The following is an 18875-nucleotide window of genomic DNA, read 5'->3' on the forward strand; positions in this document are numbered from 1 at the left end:
GTTGAGATACTGGGGTGTATTTCTGAATAGGCTGAGAAGCACTTAGTGAGAACAGTCTGTTTTATTTATCTTTGCCTATATGGCCTTATCACCACAGTCTTTCAGACTGACAACATCCTTTCTTGTAAACCAAAGAATGTTCCTTTTAATATGTCTGATAATCAGCTAATCAAAACAGTAGCAACATCACAGGGAGATGTTATTCCCCAGAAATCAATAGACAGATTCTGCAGTGTCTGTGTAACAGACTTAATACAAGCTTCTTGGCTTTCAGCTGGGGTGACTAGTGTAGCATGTTAACATATTTCTGGCTTTTGCATAGTTTATCTCATACCTGCATTTCAGAGCATGTTGTGCCTTTTTAATGGAGAATAACTTAACACAGATTCTGGTAACAGACTGAGAGATGAGTGTGATCTGCTGACCTAGTGCAGGCAACACAGTGTGCCTTGTTGGTCACTTGCTAGTGCACTACTTATTATCTGAATTTAATGTTAGCTGAGACCAGATGCATCAAGGAGAGCAAATACAAATGTTGTAAAATCGGTTCTTGACTGTTTCTATCCATTATTCCTAACCAGGTTACGCTTGCTTATTCTTTTGCTCTTCAGCATGCTTTGTCAGCTGGCTATGGACTTCACGCCTTCCTTGATTCCTTGGTATTTCTCCTTAAGAATCTGGTGTGTAGTCCAAAGAGCTGATTTTTCTACTTATTTATTTGCCACGTATCTACATGAAATGATATTGGGGGGGAGAAAAAAGTAGAAAAAATACAGACCTTCCACCATCTTGTCTGCCTTAAAGAATGGCAATGATTAATCAGCGTACTTCCTCTTAGGTATGTGATCTGCCTATTTGAAGAGGCTTACAATAGTATTTTGTAATAGTGAAGGGTACTTATATGTACAGAAAATGTGTATATAGAGTATTTTATATGAGTAATAATGGACTCCTTCTGCAAAATACTATCCCTATCTCATTGATTTTAGTCTTCTTTTTTGCTGTTTTATAGTGTCAAAACTTTAAAATGTATGTATATTTGTCCTATCATATAATCAAGAAATACAGATTGGTGTTAATGTGCATTAGACTATTAACCCACAACTTCCAAAAGATTTACAGTTGTCATGCTTATGTCACTGATACTTTGTTTCAGCGTCGTTCCATTTCTCGCTTACTATTCATTAGAACAAACATTAAATAAGTTTCTTCTTTATCTACTTAATGATGTGCTTTCTGACTACACTTAATAAAATATTTCTAGCAGGATAATTTTACAACAAAATCATTGAGGCTATATTACATTTCCTGATATATTTGTAAGTAATGCTTCACCTATGCTAGTCAGCAGAGGAGCTGCAAGGTTACATGGCAATGTTGCTTCAATAATTTATATATATATGCATATAATATATATATATATGCATATAATATTTATATATATGCATATTTATTGACAATTATAAAGCAGTGAAACAGTCGAAATTTTTTGAAAGCAAAATCTTGGTAGCACTTCCATTTTGATGAAATATTTTTAAGACAATATTTTAGAAGATTGGTATTGCTACTTGTTTCCTTATTTCACATAAACAAGTCCCAGAGCGATCTGGGGTGAGCTTTGGAGATCATCAAGCTCTACGACGTGCTCACAGCAAGCCCAATTGCTCCAGTCTTGGCCAGTCTGAGGGTAGAGATTCCACGGCTTCCCTGGGTGGCCTTTTTCAGTGCTTGGAATTACATATGTTTTCAGCTTGTCTGTTGGTTTTCCTCTCAAGGTACATGTTCAAGAGTCTACCTCCAGCTTCTTTGTGCACTCCCAGCATTTGAATTCGTCTTTTCTCTGGCTTAACAGGAAAAACTTGTGTCCTTCAGATCTCCTTACCACTTTGGTAGTCCTCCTTTGGACTTTTTGTGTTATGTCCATGTCCTTCTTGTACTGCAGAGCCCGCTGATGGGACAGTTTTCCTCATGAGGTCTCACAAGGGCCAAAGGGAAGAAGAATTGCATCTCTCACATTACTGGCCTTTTACCCTTGTTAATACACACAGTTGTCCTCTGTGGTAGAGGTACGCTGCTGTCTCATGTTCTACCTGCTGTCCATTGGGACCCTTGGGTCTTTTTCTTCAAAGCTATTTTGCTCCTAGCCTGTACTGTTGCAGGAGGTGGCTCCATCCCAGGGGTGAGACTTAGCATTTGTCCACTGTTTGATCTCTGAATTCCTGTCAGCCTGTTTCCTCAGGTGCTCCAGATCCAGATCAGTAGCAGTTGTGCTCACCAGCTCCTCTCCCTGGCCTGGTAGCAGCAATAGCCTTGGGTGGTAACTACCCTGTGTTCCAGGTCTTCAATAGGGATGTTAAGCACTTGATCTTATTAGTACTGGTGACTGGAGGATACCAGAAACAAGCTGCCGCTAGTTGGACCTTGTGCCTTTGGGTGTTGTAGACCAGGTCCTTTTCCACTCAGCCTACCTTTTCCTGTCCAGTCAGTATAAGCCATGTAAGGATGGCCCACTAGTAGGGAATGAGATATTCCTCTGCAGTTATTGAATGCTGCAGTTTAAGGTAGGCTTCATATAAATAGGAGTATATATGTGTTATTGGCTGGTAAAGCTTGCTAAGCTTATTGCTTTAGAAACAAAGGGATCAGGAAAAAAAAATGAGGTTTTTTTTTTTTTAATAGAAAGATGAAGCACTGACAGGAAAACTGCAATTTTGTGTAGTGTTTACTTAGAATGACTTTATTGTTTTGGAAGTTGTTAAAGATTTTTTAAAAAATATTTTAATTCATAATGGTGATTGCTTTTACACATGTTCCTGTTTACCTTTAAAAGGAGCTTTTCTTCACCTGTTTTTACTTAGTTTTGTGAAAGGAGAGGGATCATATTTGCATAAATAGACATTAACTAAGTTTTAAATACTTTAAAATGAGAGAACATGTTTTTTAAAAGCCAAAAAAAGGACATAATTTAACATGGAAAACAGAATGATGAACAAAGTTAGTAACTTTGGTCTGTTAGGAAAGACAGTAACTCTATCTAGTATGTTTTCAGGTGCTGTCAATTTTTAATTTGCTCTAAACCTTGGGATAATTGCTTTATGTAGTGTAGTGCAGTAGTAAATTGTCAGTAACTTGCGTGTAAATTTATTAGCCTAGATTTCATTAGCATGCTGTGTGTGACTTGCATGGTTTGAGATGTAACCATAGTGCTCTATAAAAATACCTGGTCAAAGTATCTGGTCTGAGGCATTTTCCAAAAGGGGAAGAGTCTGACTGTGCAAACTTCCATTCATCCTGATATGTTAAAAGTTACTAAGGTACATTTGTGCCGTAACATCCATACACAGAAGCTTATATTAAATTTTTCAATTTTCTCAGCTTTGGTTATGACATAAGCAGCAGGAAAATAAATCTTAGTAAATTGATTACTTATTTAAAAATCAGCGCTTCAGCTGCATCATGCATGTTTTTCCTTCTGTAGTGTTGTGACTGTTATTTGGAATCAACTCTTGTTAATGCTAAAATGGATGGACACTTTATCAAATATCATACTATAACTCAAGTTATTAGCACTTACAGAATAAAATTCCCTTCCCATCCCCTATATAATTTTTATTTTAAAATGTTTGTCATCTGGTGTGAGCTAGATTTATTAGAGTGCGGTAGTTTTAGTACATTTTGGCAGTGTGTTTATGATGACATCACTGTAATCTATATACGGTATGTGATTTCAGTTGTTTCCAGTGTTAAATATTTTCATAATTATGCTGGTTTTGGCAGTTCACTTGGAACTTTTTCCACATTTCTTTAATGAACATGTTTTACTTCTGCTCTTATGAGACAGCCACATGTTTGAGAAATTAATAGTATGCTCTTAAAGTTAACTGTCTGCAGAAATGCACAGGTACAGAAAGGTTTTGAATTTAAATAGAAATGTAGTTCCGAGGGTCGCAGTCTCTGTGACCTGTTGATAATTAAAACAACGCAACATTTGTTTTAAAAAGTATCAGTAGCTGATGTGAACCTGCTGTGTTCACAACCTGAAGGCTACACAACTCTTAATACAACTCTTAACCATTTTGATAATTGTGTAATATAAGGTAGTGTAAGCTGTTGTCCAGGATTTAGAAGAAAAATGTATTGAATTCAGTTACATGCTAAGATTTGAGATTTTCTTTTAACATTAACAGGACTTGTGACTTCTCCCTCATTTCTTGAAAAAATAGATATAAATGCATCCCCCAGTCAGCACACTGATGTGTATTCCCAACTCTCTGAAAGTGCTAAAAGGTTAAACCCGTTTTACTTCATCTTTAAGTGCCAGTAATATGCGTGATGGATGTGCTGCATAGGTTTTACTTGAAGTTAGGAAGTAATTCATTGGACACGCTTGTTGCAGTACGTGGGTAGAATGTAACTAGACTTGATACAGAAAAGAAGGGAGTGTACTAATTATGCTGTTCAGTAAGGACAGCCTGACTTCTTTGCAAGTAAGTAGCAGCATGGTGACTCATCCCAAAAGATATTTTCTTGCTATGTATGAACTGGTTTCCAAGAAAAAGGGTTTGATTTAAAGTTAGTTAAAAATTTTAGGTTAAAGTCAAATTAGTTTTTCTCAGTAAGCTGGAGATGTGAAGGAGAGGTAAGCTTTTCTGGTTACAAAATATTTGTGTTGGTGAAGAGGTGTCTTCCAAATGTAGTTGATAGTAAACATTTCATTTATATATATATTTTTTTATGTGTCGGAATGGAAAACTCCTATGTAACTGAACACCTCCTTTATTTTTCATCAATCAAAATGTAAGATGCTAAAGTGGCCAAGTAATGATAATTAAAACAAAGAAAAGAAAAGAACACAAGTAACCAAATATTTCCAAGATCTGATTGTGACAAATCTTCTTAAAAAGTGCACCTTGTTTTAATTCTGTATTGGACACTGTAAAACTTCAAGTTATTTATGGTGCTCATCTTTCTCTTACAAGGATGATTTATATCCATTCCAGTGTATTAATGGGTCTGTTTTCTGCGTTTTTTTTTCCTAAGTAAGTTTAGTCTTCAGTTTTTCAGGTGAAGCTTCTATTGCTCCAAGATTATTAAAATGCCACATTGCATGCAAGGAAATGCATCATTTGTTCCCTACAAAACAAAAACATAGCTTAAGCAGTGTGCTTTTTAGTGAACAGAGGACTTAGGAATATTACAGCTTAATGCTGTAAAGCTTTACATTTGTTCCTTTATTGTTTTCTTTCCTGAACTCTATCTGTGATCTTTGTAGCATCCAGAGAACATTTTGGTCTTTTTCTGCAGGAAGCTAACTTCATCGGAATGAAATGTTTCAACAGAAAGATCTATTTTTTTCATTTTTTTATTAATAGTTAACAGTAAATTTTAAAGGTAATTTCAGTTTTAATTGTGAAATATTTGTTTTCGATCCAGCTCTGTAATCATTTCTGTATTTAGATGGAAATAAAAGATTATACTGAAGGAAAAAGCAGTCCCGGAAGCTTAGAATACTAAATATTTTCTGAGTTGTTTTTCCTGCATTTATTTTCCTTATTTGTTTGACTGACTCAATTGTATCCTTTTCCTTTAGCAGGAGGACCATGAAAGTTGTGGTTCAAGTTCAACGAACCGCAGTACCACGGAAAGTATGAAATCAGCGGTAAAACCACGACGAGTTCAGCAGTCTGCTTCTCCTGACCCTGATTTACCACCAGGTAGACTATATTTTCAGAAGCTGGATTGTACTTGAGTGATAATAGAAAACCATTGAATTTTATTCTAGTGACCAGAATGTCTAAGTTGCTTTTATATCTCTGTCAATTAGTGTTACATTTTAGAAATTCTGTCCATTTACAAATTATGCAACAGAGAATAGAATACTAAATTATTATAAAATAGAACTTGTGTACAGTAAAACTTAATCCTTAATGTTTTTCCTACAGTTTTATTGTATTCTTAACTATAACAGAACCCATTTGTAGAGCTAGATGGGTTAATGTGAGAATCATTCAGTAGTGTGTTAGATTTTTACCCTTTACTGCTCTAGTTCTTCTGTTTTGGATCACTATTTCCTGTTGCTCAATAATTGCTCAGTGGTTCACATTAAATTCCTGTATGTTTTCAGACCTTCAGTTTTTGGATTCTTAAAATGGTTTTAAAGGTAGGGATTTCTCTTTGAGTAGTAGTTCTGATGAATGTTTCTTATTTATTCCTCTGCTAGGAGAAATGTTAACTTGTTTTTCCCGACATAATATTTGTCTCAGTTGAACTTGGAAATATTTGTATCATAAAAATGTTATCTGATTGTTTTTCTTTCTGAGTTTGTACAGTAATTTTGTGTATGAGGTATAGCTGTGTGCAGAAATATGAAACTTGAGAGTACTTGAATGCAGTTTGCCTTTTCAGGCATATAATTTTAGGCGGGTTATAGATACGGCAGTTTCGTGTTTTTTCTCCATTTTGACAGCTCAATTTTTTACTTGCCTTAAGTTGAACTGAAAGAGGATATTGTCCAGCCTTTGAAGTATCATGTAGTAATGAGTAGCATCAGTTTGCTTTAGAAAGGGCACTTGTGGAGCCAGACTTGGAGGCTCTTGCATCACCAAATCCAATAAGTTCCAGTGGCTGGGAACTGCAGGACTTGAGGCACATTCTACCATGGACAGCACCTTGGCTCTGGTAACTTGGTGTTAGACTCTTGGGGTTTCATCAGAGAACAGCAGGAGTCAAAGGCTTGATAAAGAACTGAGGATTGTATTGATTTCTAGGATGTTTTTAGCATTTGGTTCATGCTGTTTTCCAGAAGTTTTACCTGCAGGTTTCCAAGAAAGGTGTAGTCTCTAGAAAAAGACAGGTATTGTAGGCGTATGTACCGGAATATTGACATCTGGTCAAACTGAAAATTCCAAAAGATGTTTCCACATGTCAAAATGCAACATGAATACTGAAAACTGATTTGTATGTCTTCTTTTACAAGCATGCTGTACTTCTCAGTAATAGCTGTTTTCATAGAAATGCCATACAAATTACTTTCAGTACTGTAGCTGATTAGAAAACCAAGTGACAGCTTTTGATACTATTTGATAGTTTCTGTAGGTATATTTTTTTGCTTCTTTGAACCTGCAGGGTACTTTCACTTCTTTAATTATCACACTCCTTCATCAGCTGCATAGAGGGAAGCCTAATGATTCTGAGAGCATTAGTGAAGCTTTTTGTGTGCCAGCTTTTATTAATAGACCAGTTTGCACCACGCCAATGTTGAAAGAAGTTCTCTTATGCATTTTATTCATACTTCAGAGACATGGTTTAAATTTTTAAGTTCTGAAATAACTCACTCTTCTGAATTCATACAATTGAGAATTATGCATTACTTTTTCAAGATGTCTGTGAGAAAGCTCTTAAGAACAAAGTTATTCTGCGTGTATTTTGTAACTTTTTACACTGATACACAAAAAAAAAGCTTAATTCAATTTAAGTTACTTAATTAAGTAACTTAATCTGCTGGACATATAACTTTTACTGGGTTTGTGCTTTTCCTGTGTGTGTAGACCTTTGCTCTAAAAAGTGCTCTAAAATATTTTGAGATTTTTTGTTTGTTTGTTTTAATACAATTATAATGCTTCTAAGATGACAGAAGTTAAAATGTTATTTTTGTTCTGTTAGCCATACTCAGAATAACATGTGCTCAAAAATCACATAAAATAAGGCACAGTGAGTTGTGATAAGAAAGGCGATACCTTTACATACGGTTAAGATTTCAACAGTGAAATACTTTTTCAAGCATACAAGTCTTAGTCAGAATCCGAATATTCCACTTGTGGCATCTGAAAACATGTCTTGCATTTAATAAAAGAAAAGGTTTGAATGTCAAGTGTGTAAATCTGCAGTCGTCGAGCTGAAGAAAATCACTGTGGGTGAAGTATTTGATATACTCTATGATGAATATCAGTATTTGAACGTGAAACTATGAATAGCTAGAACAAGCAGAGTAGAAGAGAAGTAGCAGCCTTAGCCTGCTCCTACTGATCAAGCTATGTTTTGGTGTTAAACTTAAGATTTATTTGGATTAAAATTCTTCAAATAAATTAGTTTCAAAACTGTTCTTCAAACCTGTGGATTTATACCTGCACAATTTTAACTGCTTTTTAACCATATATTAAATGTACTTTTAGGAAAAGTATGTGAGTAATGTAATAACCTTTTAATACATAAGAGTTTTAAGACTTGTTTTTTTTCCAGCACAAGGTAGTTATCTCCATAGTTACATTCGTTATACAGAGAATACATGAATACATGTAGTATTTAATTTCTTTACCATATTGGTAAAATAGGAGTGTTTACTGCATACTGGGAATTCACAGTACAGATTATTTTTCCAATCACATTATATCTGAAAAAATCTAAATGGATTTCATGCCAGCAGGTTTCAGTGCAGGTGCTTACTCTTTAGTTGTTGACAGAAATTGATTTTGTTATATCTCATGGGAGTCTTACCGAGCATGATGTGGATATATTAGCTTTTAGAATGAAAAAATATTAGGAATATTAAAAAGTAGTTAACTTTTTAAAATGAGACAAGAGTGGGGATAGAACGTATGCATACTTAACTCTAGCAACTGTGCCATTTTCTTAATCCTATTTCTAAATAAATTTCAATTTAAATAATTTACTGTTGGTCTTATTTTTTAATCTTTAATTCAATTTCACATTATTTTCAAAGCTAGTTCTTGCTGGCAGGAAGAACAGTTAATCTCTTGTATTGTATTAAGTTGTTAATAATTACAGTTTTGCCTTCTTAACTTATCTGCTGTGTTTCCAGAAGTCTGACTTAGTTGTGCTGAATGTCCTTACAAAAAGTTTCAAGGCTTGTGATTTTTTTGATGAACAAAAGATGGTATTTGATGTTTTGAGTTATGATGTTATGATATTGAGTTATTGATGGTATTTGAGTTAAAAAGAAATATAATTTGGAAATAATCATTTCAATAATAGCTGGATTTGGCATCATGTCTTCCTTATAAGAATTTGTTTTATTTTATAGGCTATGTTCAGAGTCTGATTAGGCGTGTTGTGAACAACGTCAATATTGTGATCAACAATCTAATTCTAAAGTATGTGGAGGATGATATTGTTCTCTCAGTCAATATCACTTCTGCAGAATGCTATACAGTAGATGAGTTTTGGGATCGAGCATTTATGGACATCTCTGGTGAGTAGATATCTTCTGGCTTTGTGTATTAAAGGTGGTACTCAAATTCATACAGTAATTCTTAAGTCTAACAAAAATGGCATTTTATGTCAGAAATAAGATAACTTTCTGCTTACTTTCAGTAGTGTTCAGTTTTTTCCATCCTTTATTTTACAGAGTCAGTTATAATGATTATTAAGGCAAACTGAAATGATTATACAATGTGTTCTAAAGCTCCCTCTGTTCATATTTGCTGTCCTTCTGTGATTTCATTTCATTTTGCACTTGCCACTGGTGGTGAGTGCTTATGCAATCTGTTTCTATTTCTGTAGATGATCAGTGGTGTGTTAAGATTTCTGTTGCGATTGTTTGTGATCGTATTAAAATCTGCAGCTAAGCTGAGTAGAGATGTTGTAAAACTTGCCTTATTATAGTGAGTTTGGCATAATAATTGTGAAATGTTACACCTCACGCTTTCATAAGAAGTCTCCTTAGTAGTTCTGTAATTCTCAGTGTTCTTACTGACGTTTGATAGAGGTAGAATTCAGGCACAAAGCATTTCAAGATCACACAGAATATCCCTGGTAGAGTGGGCAATTCCAGTAATAGTTTTCTAAGGGGAAAGGACACAAGATTGTTTTTGGGAGAGTAGTAATAAAGAAAATATACAGGGAATGGATAACAGTTTGTAAATTTTAGGAAGTGAGGACACATTAATTATATCTACTGAAGTATTCATCTGAACAGCAATCCTTGTGATGCATGTTAATTTATTCACTTTAATCACATAAGCAAATGCTTTGTTGACGATCTAAACTAATGCAACCGTCTTGTGTTGTTTGCTTTTGGTTAAGATTGTGTGTGCATAAATTGTTTTTCTTACTCAGTATATTTTTTAACACTTACATATACTTCTTTTTAAAGCCACTGATCTGGTGCTGAGAAAGGTGATCAATTTTTCTGACTGCACAGTGTGTCTCGATAAAAGAAATGCTAGTGGTAAAATTGAATTTTATCAGGAGCCTCTGCTGTACAAATGTTCCTTCAAGACTCGCCTGCATTTTACTTACGATAACCTCAACTCCAAAATGCCATCTATTATTAAAGTAGGTATAAAAGAATCTTTTCTTTGTTTTACTGAGTCTTTGTATTACAGCTTTGAGATTTAGCAAAATATACTTTGAAATTTAAAGTAAGGTGAAATATCACTGATGTTGTTTTGCTGATGGGAATGTGTACTTGTCTTCCACTCATATGATGCAGAAAATATTTTGCAGTGTGTATGTTTAATCTTTTGTACTTTTCCTATGGCTTTAAAAAAGCAAATGTAACCATATTTTTAAGGAAAAAATATGTGCCTACGAAGATCTCTTGGAGATAGTTAGGGAAATAGTGTGTTTTATGCTGCCTGTACTGATGTGAAAATAGTATCTAGGCGCCGCTCTCATGTGTAGCGGCTAACAGTACTTAGTGAAGTACATGAAAAGAAGTAGCAGGCCAAGCCCAATTCATAATGGGCAAGAGTGCAATGCAGCTTATGAATGTCTGATGGTGAATGATATCCTTACAGTGTATAAAATGGTATTGATGTTGTAAAAATGATGATTGTTAGGATATATTAAATTTTTTTTTTTTTTATAGGATACTAGACAAAATAAACATACTAGTGTGCACTGGGGTGGTAGCAATTTAAACTCTTCCATGCATTTTTAATTACCTTTGGTCGTTTATTACTCCTGCCTCTTCTTAAGACACATTTCAGTTTTTTGAAAATCTTTTGCCTTTTTGTCTGCTCACATTAATTTTTGGTTTTATTGTGCGTCACTTGCTTAATTTTGTCTATTTTACCTTTTTCCTTGATTGTCTTTCTTTTTTTCCTTGAATATCTAAATATAAATTTTTATATAATAATGTGTATATATTCTTTTATATAAATTAAAAAAAATATTCATAGATGTGCTCAATGAAATCTGAATATTTGGTTTTATGATAAAAGATCAATATTGAAGTGAATTAATAACATATGTTCCAAGGAATGTTGGTACGAGGGTAATGATTTTTGACTTAAGTATTTCACTGTATTTCACTGCTTGAGCATTATGCTCTAATCAGCTCTGTAAATCTATTTACCCTAACACATTTCATATTTGATAACTTAATTTGTTGTATGCATGGAAGTTGTTTGCTACGGTTCATCGGTATGTAGTTATTTTAAAAACGTTATCTTTGAAATATTTAAGTATTAAATGGACACAACTGTATCTCTTAGAAAAGTTAGTAAGCTGCTACCAGTAAATATCTACTACATTAATGGTATTAATTCCAGGGCACTTAAAGCTTATGAAGTCTCTGTTGCATGTGATATTACTGCAGGTTCTGTGCTATAGCATGACAGGTGATGCTAGTGCAGTATCAGCAGCTCATGTTCTTTACCAGCTGAAAACAAAAGCCACCGTAACCCTCTATTTTTCTCCCATTCTGTGGAGGACTGTGTGATGAGTTTTGTGTTGTTTACTTGGTAAAGCGTATCTGCTTTTCAGTCTGGAGTGAAGGTTTCCAAGCCTTGCATGTTCATAATAGCATGAACTTCTTTATTATTGCTGTGGAGGCTAGAGTGATTTTACCATCTGCATATTGCTGCAGAGTTTAGGCCAAATTAATCTTATTGAGTTAAAGCTGAGACTCCTCTAAGGAAAAGAGTACTAAAGTCATTTTCTTCTGGTTTCATAAATTTTAGTGAGATGAATGAACATGCTGAGGGGCAAGTGGTTTTGTCTGGTGATGCAATGTAAGAGCAGGCAGATGGGAAGGCAATACCATGAAGACCTAGGAATGTAACAGAATTATATAATAGTTCAGTAGAAATTGTCTTTTATCTATAGTTCCTGTCTCTCGTTATGTTACAGGCCTTAGGTGCAACTTTTAAGAAAGTTCTGACTTCTGACAAAATAGTCTTTTGCCTTCCAAATTTTAAAAGCTGTTTGCCTTACACTTACTGTTGTTTTTTTTTTTTTCCACGAAGAAAGATTACAGATATGCTTTAAATCAGCTGATGTTGAAACTGTTATTGAAGAGTTGGTTTCCGATTTCCAAAATGTATATTAGGTTTATGAATGCTCACTTCTTTCAGAGGATTTTAAGTATCAGCAGAAGTCTGATACCTAAAATCATTTTTGCAAGGCTATGTAGAATGACTAATACTAATTTGTTATTTATTCTGTATAACTAGAGCTCTGACTTATTAATAATTGTACTCATGTAGATTTATTCACATTATCTTACTGGTATACTAGCACATTTTCATGCAGGTATTGTATTACTATATGATGTTACCTGCCTATGGACATGCAGTATTGTTTATGAAGTAACTTATCATGTTTCATGAATTGAAATGCAGTAAGAGTAGTGACGATATGCAGATACTTTTCATTTCCATTATTTTCATGCCAAAAAAATAAAGTGCAAATTGTATCTGGAACTAAAAAATATATTTAATGTTTAATTTTTGTAATTGTGATTCATGGAGCTCCTATGTTAATGAAAGGTAACTTTCTTATCAAGTCTTAATTTTTACATTATAATAAGAAAGCACTCAAAACTATTTTGAAGTATTGGATATTATAATTAAATGCTGTTGGTAACGTTTCACCTTAGTAATTGCAATTTTCTTGGAGCTTTGTTTCATTTAGAGAGGTTTACTTAATGATGTGTTTTCAACTGGAATATGCATACAAAAAACCTCCAAACCCATCCAAACAAAAAATTCCCAACAAGCAAAACAAAAACTCCAAACTAAAACAAACAAACAAACAACAACAACAACAAAACAAAACCACCCAACCAAGCATACTAATTTATGTTTGACTTTAAACATAAAACTTTATTGTGTAGCAACCCAACAGTCATCGTTTGCAGCCCTTTGCCTTGTGTTGTATTACAGGTTTTATTTTTAGAAATTAGAGTGCACTTAGAAAATTAGTATGAGCCATATAGTTTAAAAGAGCCCTCAATGAGGACGGTGCTTTGATTTTAATTTCTTTTGTTTTCTTTGATGTAGATTCATACATTTGTTGAAAGTTTGAAACTTTCAATCTCTGATCAGCAGCTTCCTATGTTTATACGCATAATGCAACTCGGGATTGCTCTTTATTATGGGGAAATAGGCAACTTTAAAGATGGAGAAAGTGAAGATTCAATTTGCCACACAAAGGATATGTTGGGGAACATCACAGGTAAATACAATTTTTCTGTGTTGAAACACTAATTTATTTGCTTTTTACAAATATAAATGACCAAGGATAGCCCCAGCAAATAGTTTTGTCAGTCTGTAATTTGATACAGCCTGTTCATTGTGCTGGGTAAGTATGTAATGCATTAACATCTTTTTCATGTTATGTTCTGAAAAGTATTCTGGTGATCTTCTCAGAACTAAGATTAAGTTTATATAAAGGCACTTTAGGAGCTGTGACACAGTGAAGTAATTTGATTTATCACTATTATGCAACGAGATAACTATCTTTAGGCAACTTAGAGTTTGTTTGTTTGTTGTTTGGTCTGTTATGTAGTTTAGATGGGGCTGCAGCCAGTTTCAGAATGCTCTTTTTCATCTTTCTGTGAAACTTGCTACTGAGAATATATTAACGTTTGATCTAAACAGCAAGGTATTACTTCTCAGTGTGTTCTCAGTAGTTTAAGTACCCTTTTATGTTGTCATGTCTATAGGTTTTATTTTTGTATAAAATGTATCTTTTATCTTGTTCTTTGTGGTATTGCGTGGTCACTTAATGAGATTGAACTTCTTAAGGTTATGACACTGAAAGGTGAATTTTTTTTGTCTTTGCTATTAGTGTCTTGAGGCACTTGGCGTAACAATCCAAGGTTGGATTTGTCTGCGGGAGTAGAACGCAAGAGTACTGCATGATTACTGCTAGAAAATTCTTGAAGTTGTATGTGAAAGTAATGCAGCGATATTAAGCTATGCTTGACTTTTGACTGTTACAGTAGTTATTGTTAGTAGTTGGTATAAAATATTGTTGTTTTTCTTTTTAATTTGTTCTCTTTCAGAAATATATAATTTCAATTAATTTAAGTCTGTGTATTTTTTTTAATCCCATATTACTGCCTTCTTGGCTTCAGAAAAATTAGGCATTATTGGAAAGACCGCAGCAGAGGATTTATTTTATTTTATTTTATTTTATTTTGTGCCAAAAAGTAGCCTTTAATGTTGGTTGGCAGAGATAACTATGTTGCTCTAATGCCAGATCAGACTGCTGCTGTGTGGAATTGAGCAAATAAATAGGATGTCTGTAAATAGTTCTCCTGTATTTTCTTCAAAGATCAAATAGTTTTCTGTACTATAAACTGTTTGCCTTACAAGAAATACGGAGTTTGTTGCACCATATGATTAGAAGTACTTAATTATTAATATTCTGAAAATACTGACTTAATTTTCTCCTGGACCTTTAAGCAGCATTTGGTTTTTAAAAGAATCTCTAACATGCATTGTAAGAACTCCTTGTATTTAAGCAATTTTTTAACTGGATGTTGGCAGGGGAAAAGGTAAACTTCTGCAACTGTAGGGTTGCGTTGCTCTTGCTTTCAGGCAGAGGTTTTTCTTTGTACTTTGGATATTTTTCATTCATTCCTATTGAAGTTCAAGCAAATCTGGCCTTTTGGGCCACAGCTAGTTATGATGCATTTAGACTTGTTTGAACTTGGTATCTGGATTCCTGGAGTTAAATATATGAGTAGGACCATTTGAATATAAGGAAGGGAATAAAGAAGTCCTGTGGATCAATATGAGGACAGCAGGGACTGGTAGGCAGCAACTTTCAGATGAAAAGATCCAAGTACTGGAGACAGAGGGTGCTGAGTAATGTGATGACTAAGATGAACAGATACATATGGAAGGGGATGTCTGTGAATAGGAGAGAGATAGAGAGATAAAGAGGTTTTCTTATTTCTTTCCTGTTTAGGGTATGATGGTGAAACAGAAATATAGCTTAGGGAAGGATTGAGATTAAAGGAAAAGGCATCTGCCTGAAAACATATAAGCTTTTCTGCATCTGGAACGGATTTTAACATTTTTAGATGAGTAAACTCTTTGTCAAAATGTCTCTTGTTGTCATCCTTTGTAATGAATGCCCTCTGGAAGGTTAACTTGTAATTGCTGTCTGTAGATCTTTGGCTATTTCTTTTTTCTTTCTTTTTTTTTTTTTATTTTTTATTTTTTTTGAACAATGATGAATATGTTTTCTTAGTTTTTCATTAAACAGTCACTTTAAAAAGATGTAATATGCTATTTCACACTGATGTACACAGTTGCAGTCAGAACAGTAAGAAATTATAATAAGGTTGTGATGACAAGACATACCAAGGAGCAAATCTGTAATTTCCTATGCAATCTTTGCTCGACTGTGCTATGCTGAAACATTGTCATTGAACTTAATTATGTGATCATATGCTTTTGACACAATGATCTACTTCAGAACATAAAAAGATGGCAATTGTTGTATGTAGCCAGGCCAGAGCTGCAGAAACCGTTTTACATTTCTATCTTCACTGCAAACTGTTTTGCGGCCTATACCCTAAAGCCATTACCAACTCTTTTCCTTTACGCCAGTTATGCTTGTTTGCTGTATATGTTCAGTATATCTATGTAGGCATACATGCACAAACACGTGCATAGTAGTGTGTACACATACAAGCAAAACTTTTAGATACCTAATGTTTGTGGTTTTTTCCCCTCTAATTTAGTGCAGTTAAACAAGAATGCCAAATAGATATTACCAGGTTATTCATACCATCAATTTGTGAGGTACCTATTTTTTTTTCCTGACTTTGTGTTCTGTCTCTGATCGGGAAGGAAATACTACTTAGAATTTCGTGATGCTTTTCTTGTCCAAATTTCCAACCACAGATTTGAACTTTTCTGAGGAAACTTTGAATATGCTACTTTTTTAAGGAGAAAAAATATGTAATCAAGACAAATAATAAATGACATGTATTATCTTCTTAGCTGTATTAACCATGTTTTTTTCCAAGAGCACTGCTTGGTGAAGTCCAAGACTAATTCCACAGGAATTGTGCCTAAATTCTTTACAGTTTAATAATGTCCAGACCTACTTTATAAGGTATATTTCTGTAAGCCTTTGAAAGGCTTTTGAAGATTCATTAAGTAGTTTAACCCACTATTGATCAGTAAACAGTTTTTATCTTTTTCAGTTTAAAGAATTTATCAGGCCCACTTGTCACTAAAACTTAGTCTTTTGAATAGAACTTTGTATGTTGTTGTCAACTGAATTAATCAACGACCCATTTTTAAGAGCATTCCAGCAGCAGTTCGTTTGAAGTGTTCTTGTATACCCAAACATTAGAACAGGACCTTGAAATGTGCCAGCAGAGGTAGCCTGTGTTATGCATGTATATTGTGCTGTTTCTAAGGAAAATCTGCTCAAATTCTTTTGCGCTGAAAGCATTTGAAATACATTGATAATAATGGGTCAGGAGTACATGTGGAAACTCGCTTTAATACTGTAGATTAATTCAGTTAATGCTGCATGGGTACTGAACCATGTTCAAGCTCAGGACATTTTCTTCTGATCATTTGAGGGTTGTCTTATGGTCTTGAATGTCATTTTACTGATAGCAGAAAGGAGGAAACGTATTTCACTGCAGATCCATACAAAAGAAGGATGTGAATAGTAGTATGTCAGTAATAGTTATGGGGACTGGGGCTTGAAAATAAGCTTTTGGTTTGTAAGGGGAAAAGAAGGGCTAGTGTAAATAGGAATGAAAACAATTATGGAATGAAAAAGAATAAGAAGACAGGGTGTAGCGGAAAACTGAAATTTAATTGGATGAAATTGCCAAGGTTGATGATCTAAAGCAGAAATACTGCAACATTTTAAATAAAATTTGAAGCTTAGAAATTTGAAAAGTAGAAAAAAGAAACAAGGCAGAGAATTCTGGCTCTTGTTGTACAAAGGAATTGGAGAGTAGCTGAAGTTGGCAGGGGTCTCTGGAGCCAACTGGTCCAACCACTACTGAAGCAGAGATACCTAGAACAGGATGCCCAGATTCACATCCAGGCGCCTGAAAATCTACAAGGAGAAGACTCCACAGCCTCTTGGCAACCCATGCCAGTTCTCTGACTCCACACAGCAGGGAATTCAAGAGAGCCTCTTATGCTCCACTTTGTGCCTGTTGTCTCTTGCCCTAACACCACTGAAGAGAGCCTGGCTCTGTCCTGTGTACATCTTTTCTGGGAGAAAAGGAGGTTATCAGGAGTAGTCAACATGGATTCACCAAGGGGAGGTTGTGCTCGACCAATCTTGTGGCCTTCTATGATGTTGTCATGTCCTGCGTGGATCAGGGAAGAGCGGTAGATGTAGTCTACCTTGATTTCAGTAATGTATTTGATACCGTCTCCCACGATATCCTTATAACAAAGCTGAGGAAGTGTGGGATAGACATGTGGACAGTGAGGTGGGTTGAGAGCTGGCTGACTGATAGAATCTCTGCTCTTTTTGTGCATCTCCTCTTGAGTATTAAAGAGATGGAGGTGCTCGTTATCTTTGCAAGACATAGGTATAACCTGTGCTATTGCAGCTCTTCATCTTGTGCATATGGGATGAGCATTCTGTGCAGCGAACCCCAGTCTGTTTTGTCCTCCAGCCTAGCCCCATTATTAGGGTGTCTTCCTTGCTGATACCCTTTCATATTCTGCCAAGGAAACTAGGTGTACTTGAAATTCATATTTTAACAGGCTGTAAAGATGCTACATGAACACCTGTGGAATAGGGCTTGTGGGATCATTCCATTGTGCAGCTGTTTTAGCAGACAGTGTAATGATGAATAACTGCATTGTAGGCATCTGTAATGATATATTGCAACTGGTTCCTGAAAGCCATATGCCGAAGATGAGTATCAAGTTTGTTGTATGGAGAAGAGGTTTTGTTCATTTGGAATATGTGTTCAGACACAGAATTTCTTGCGTATGTCAACACCATTTATGTGAGCTGCAGTTAAAATGAGCAGCAAAGAAAAGTGAAAATTAAATAATTATAAAACAGTGTAAATCAGAGAGACCAACTTTGTTTGTCTGAAATAAATTATTGTTTTCAGTGGAGAACTAGATCTCTGTGCATTTTAATTTTTTTTTTATGTTTTCTTGTCCTTTTATTGAAAAACATTCATATTCCTGTTTGACTGCAGACCCACAAATCCAGTTAAATTTCTGAAATGTATTGGCATGAGTCGCACATTGACCTTTTATTTTGGCTTATGCATAAATGTGTAAATATCAGATGTCTTGTACTGCTGTTTTTAGGAATGATTTTAAAAAAGAATATGAAATGAAAATGTTTTGCAGTCTGTCATTGTCAGACAACTAGAATCTTCATCTTCCTGTTGGATATCATCACTTATGTAACACTTCGAGCTTAATTGTTCTGTAATTTGTACCCAGAAGCTCTTGCCCTTTTCCTGTGTTACTTCATCCGTGATATTTCAAATTATTTTATCTCCCTTGTCATTACAGTGAAGCTATCTCTTACCTCTTGCCCTGGTTCTGGTGTTTTAAAATTACTACTGCTAGTTTGTAGCTCATCCTTAAGTAATTCTTATGCTTCTGCTTGTAATTTTATTGGAATAGAGATAGTCTTTAAGGGATTGATATTACTGTATA

The 18875-nt window shown here is 34.7% G+C and overlaps 1 protein-coding gene across 6 annotated transcripts in view; it reads left to right on the top strand.

Moving 5' to 3' along the window:
• VPS13B (vacuolar protein sorting 13 homolog B) overlaps positions 1-18875 on the top strand; it is a 391004-nt gene that overhangs the window by 23661 nt on the left and 348468 nt on the right. For 4 of the 6 annotated variants that reach the window (XM_015856029.2, XM_015856025.2, XM_015856028.2 and 1 more), the window contains exons 4-7: positions 5591-5714; positions 9041-9208; positions 10112-10293; positions 13245-13419. In XM_015856029.2, the coding sequence (XP_015711515.1) occupies positions 5591-5714; positions 9041-9208; positions 10112-10293; positions 13245-13419 (649 nt within the window). The remainder of the gene's footprint in view (positions 1-5590; positions 5715-9040; positions 9209-10111; positions 10294-13244; positions 13420-18875) is intronic. The other 2 variants (XM_015856030.2, XM_015856027.2) reach the window with 1 other exon arrangement.

The sequence above is a fragment of the Coturnix japonica genome, chromosome 2 (assembly GCF_001577835.2).
Source record: "Coturnix japonica isolate 7356 chromosome 2, Coturnix japonica 2.1, whole genome shotgun sequence".
Classification (NCBI taxonomy): domain Eukaryota; kingdom Metazoa; phylum Chordata; class Aves; order Galliformes; family Phasianidae; genus Coturnix; species Coturnix japonica.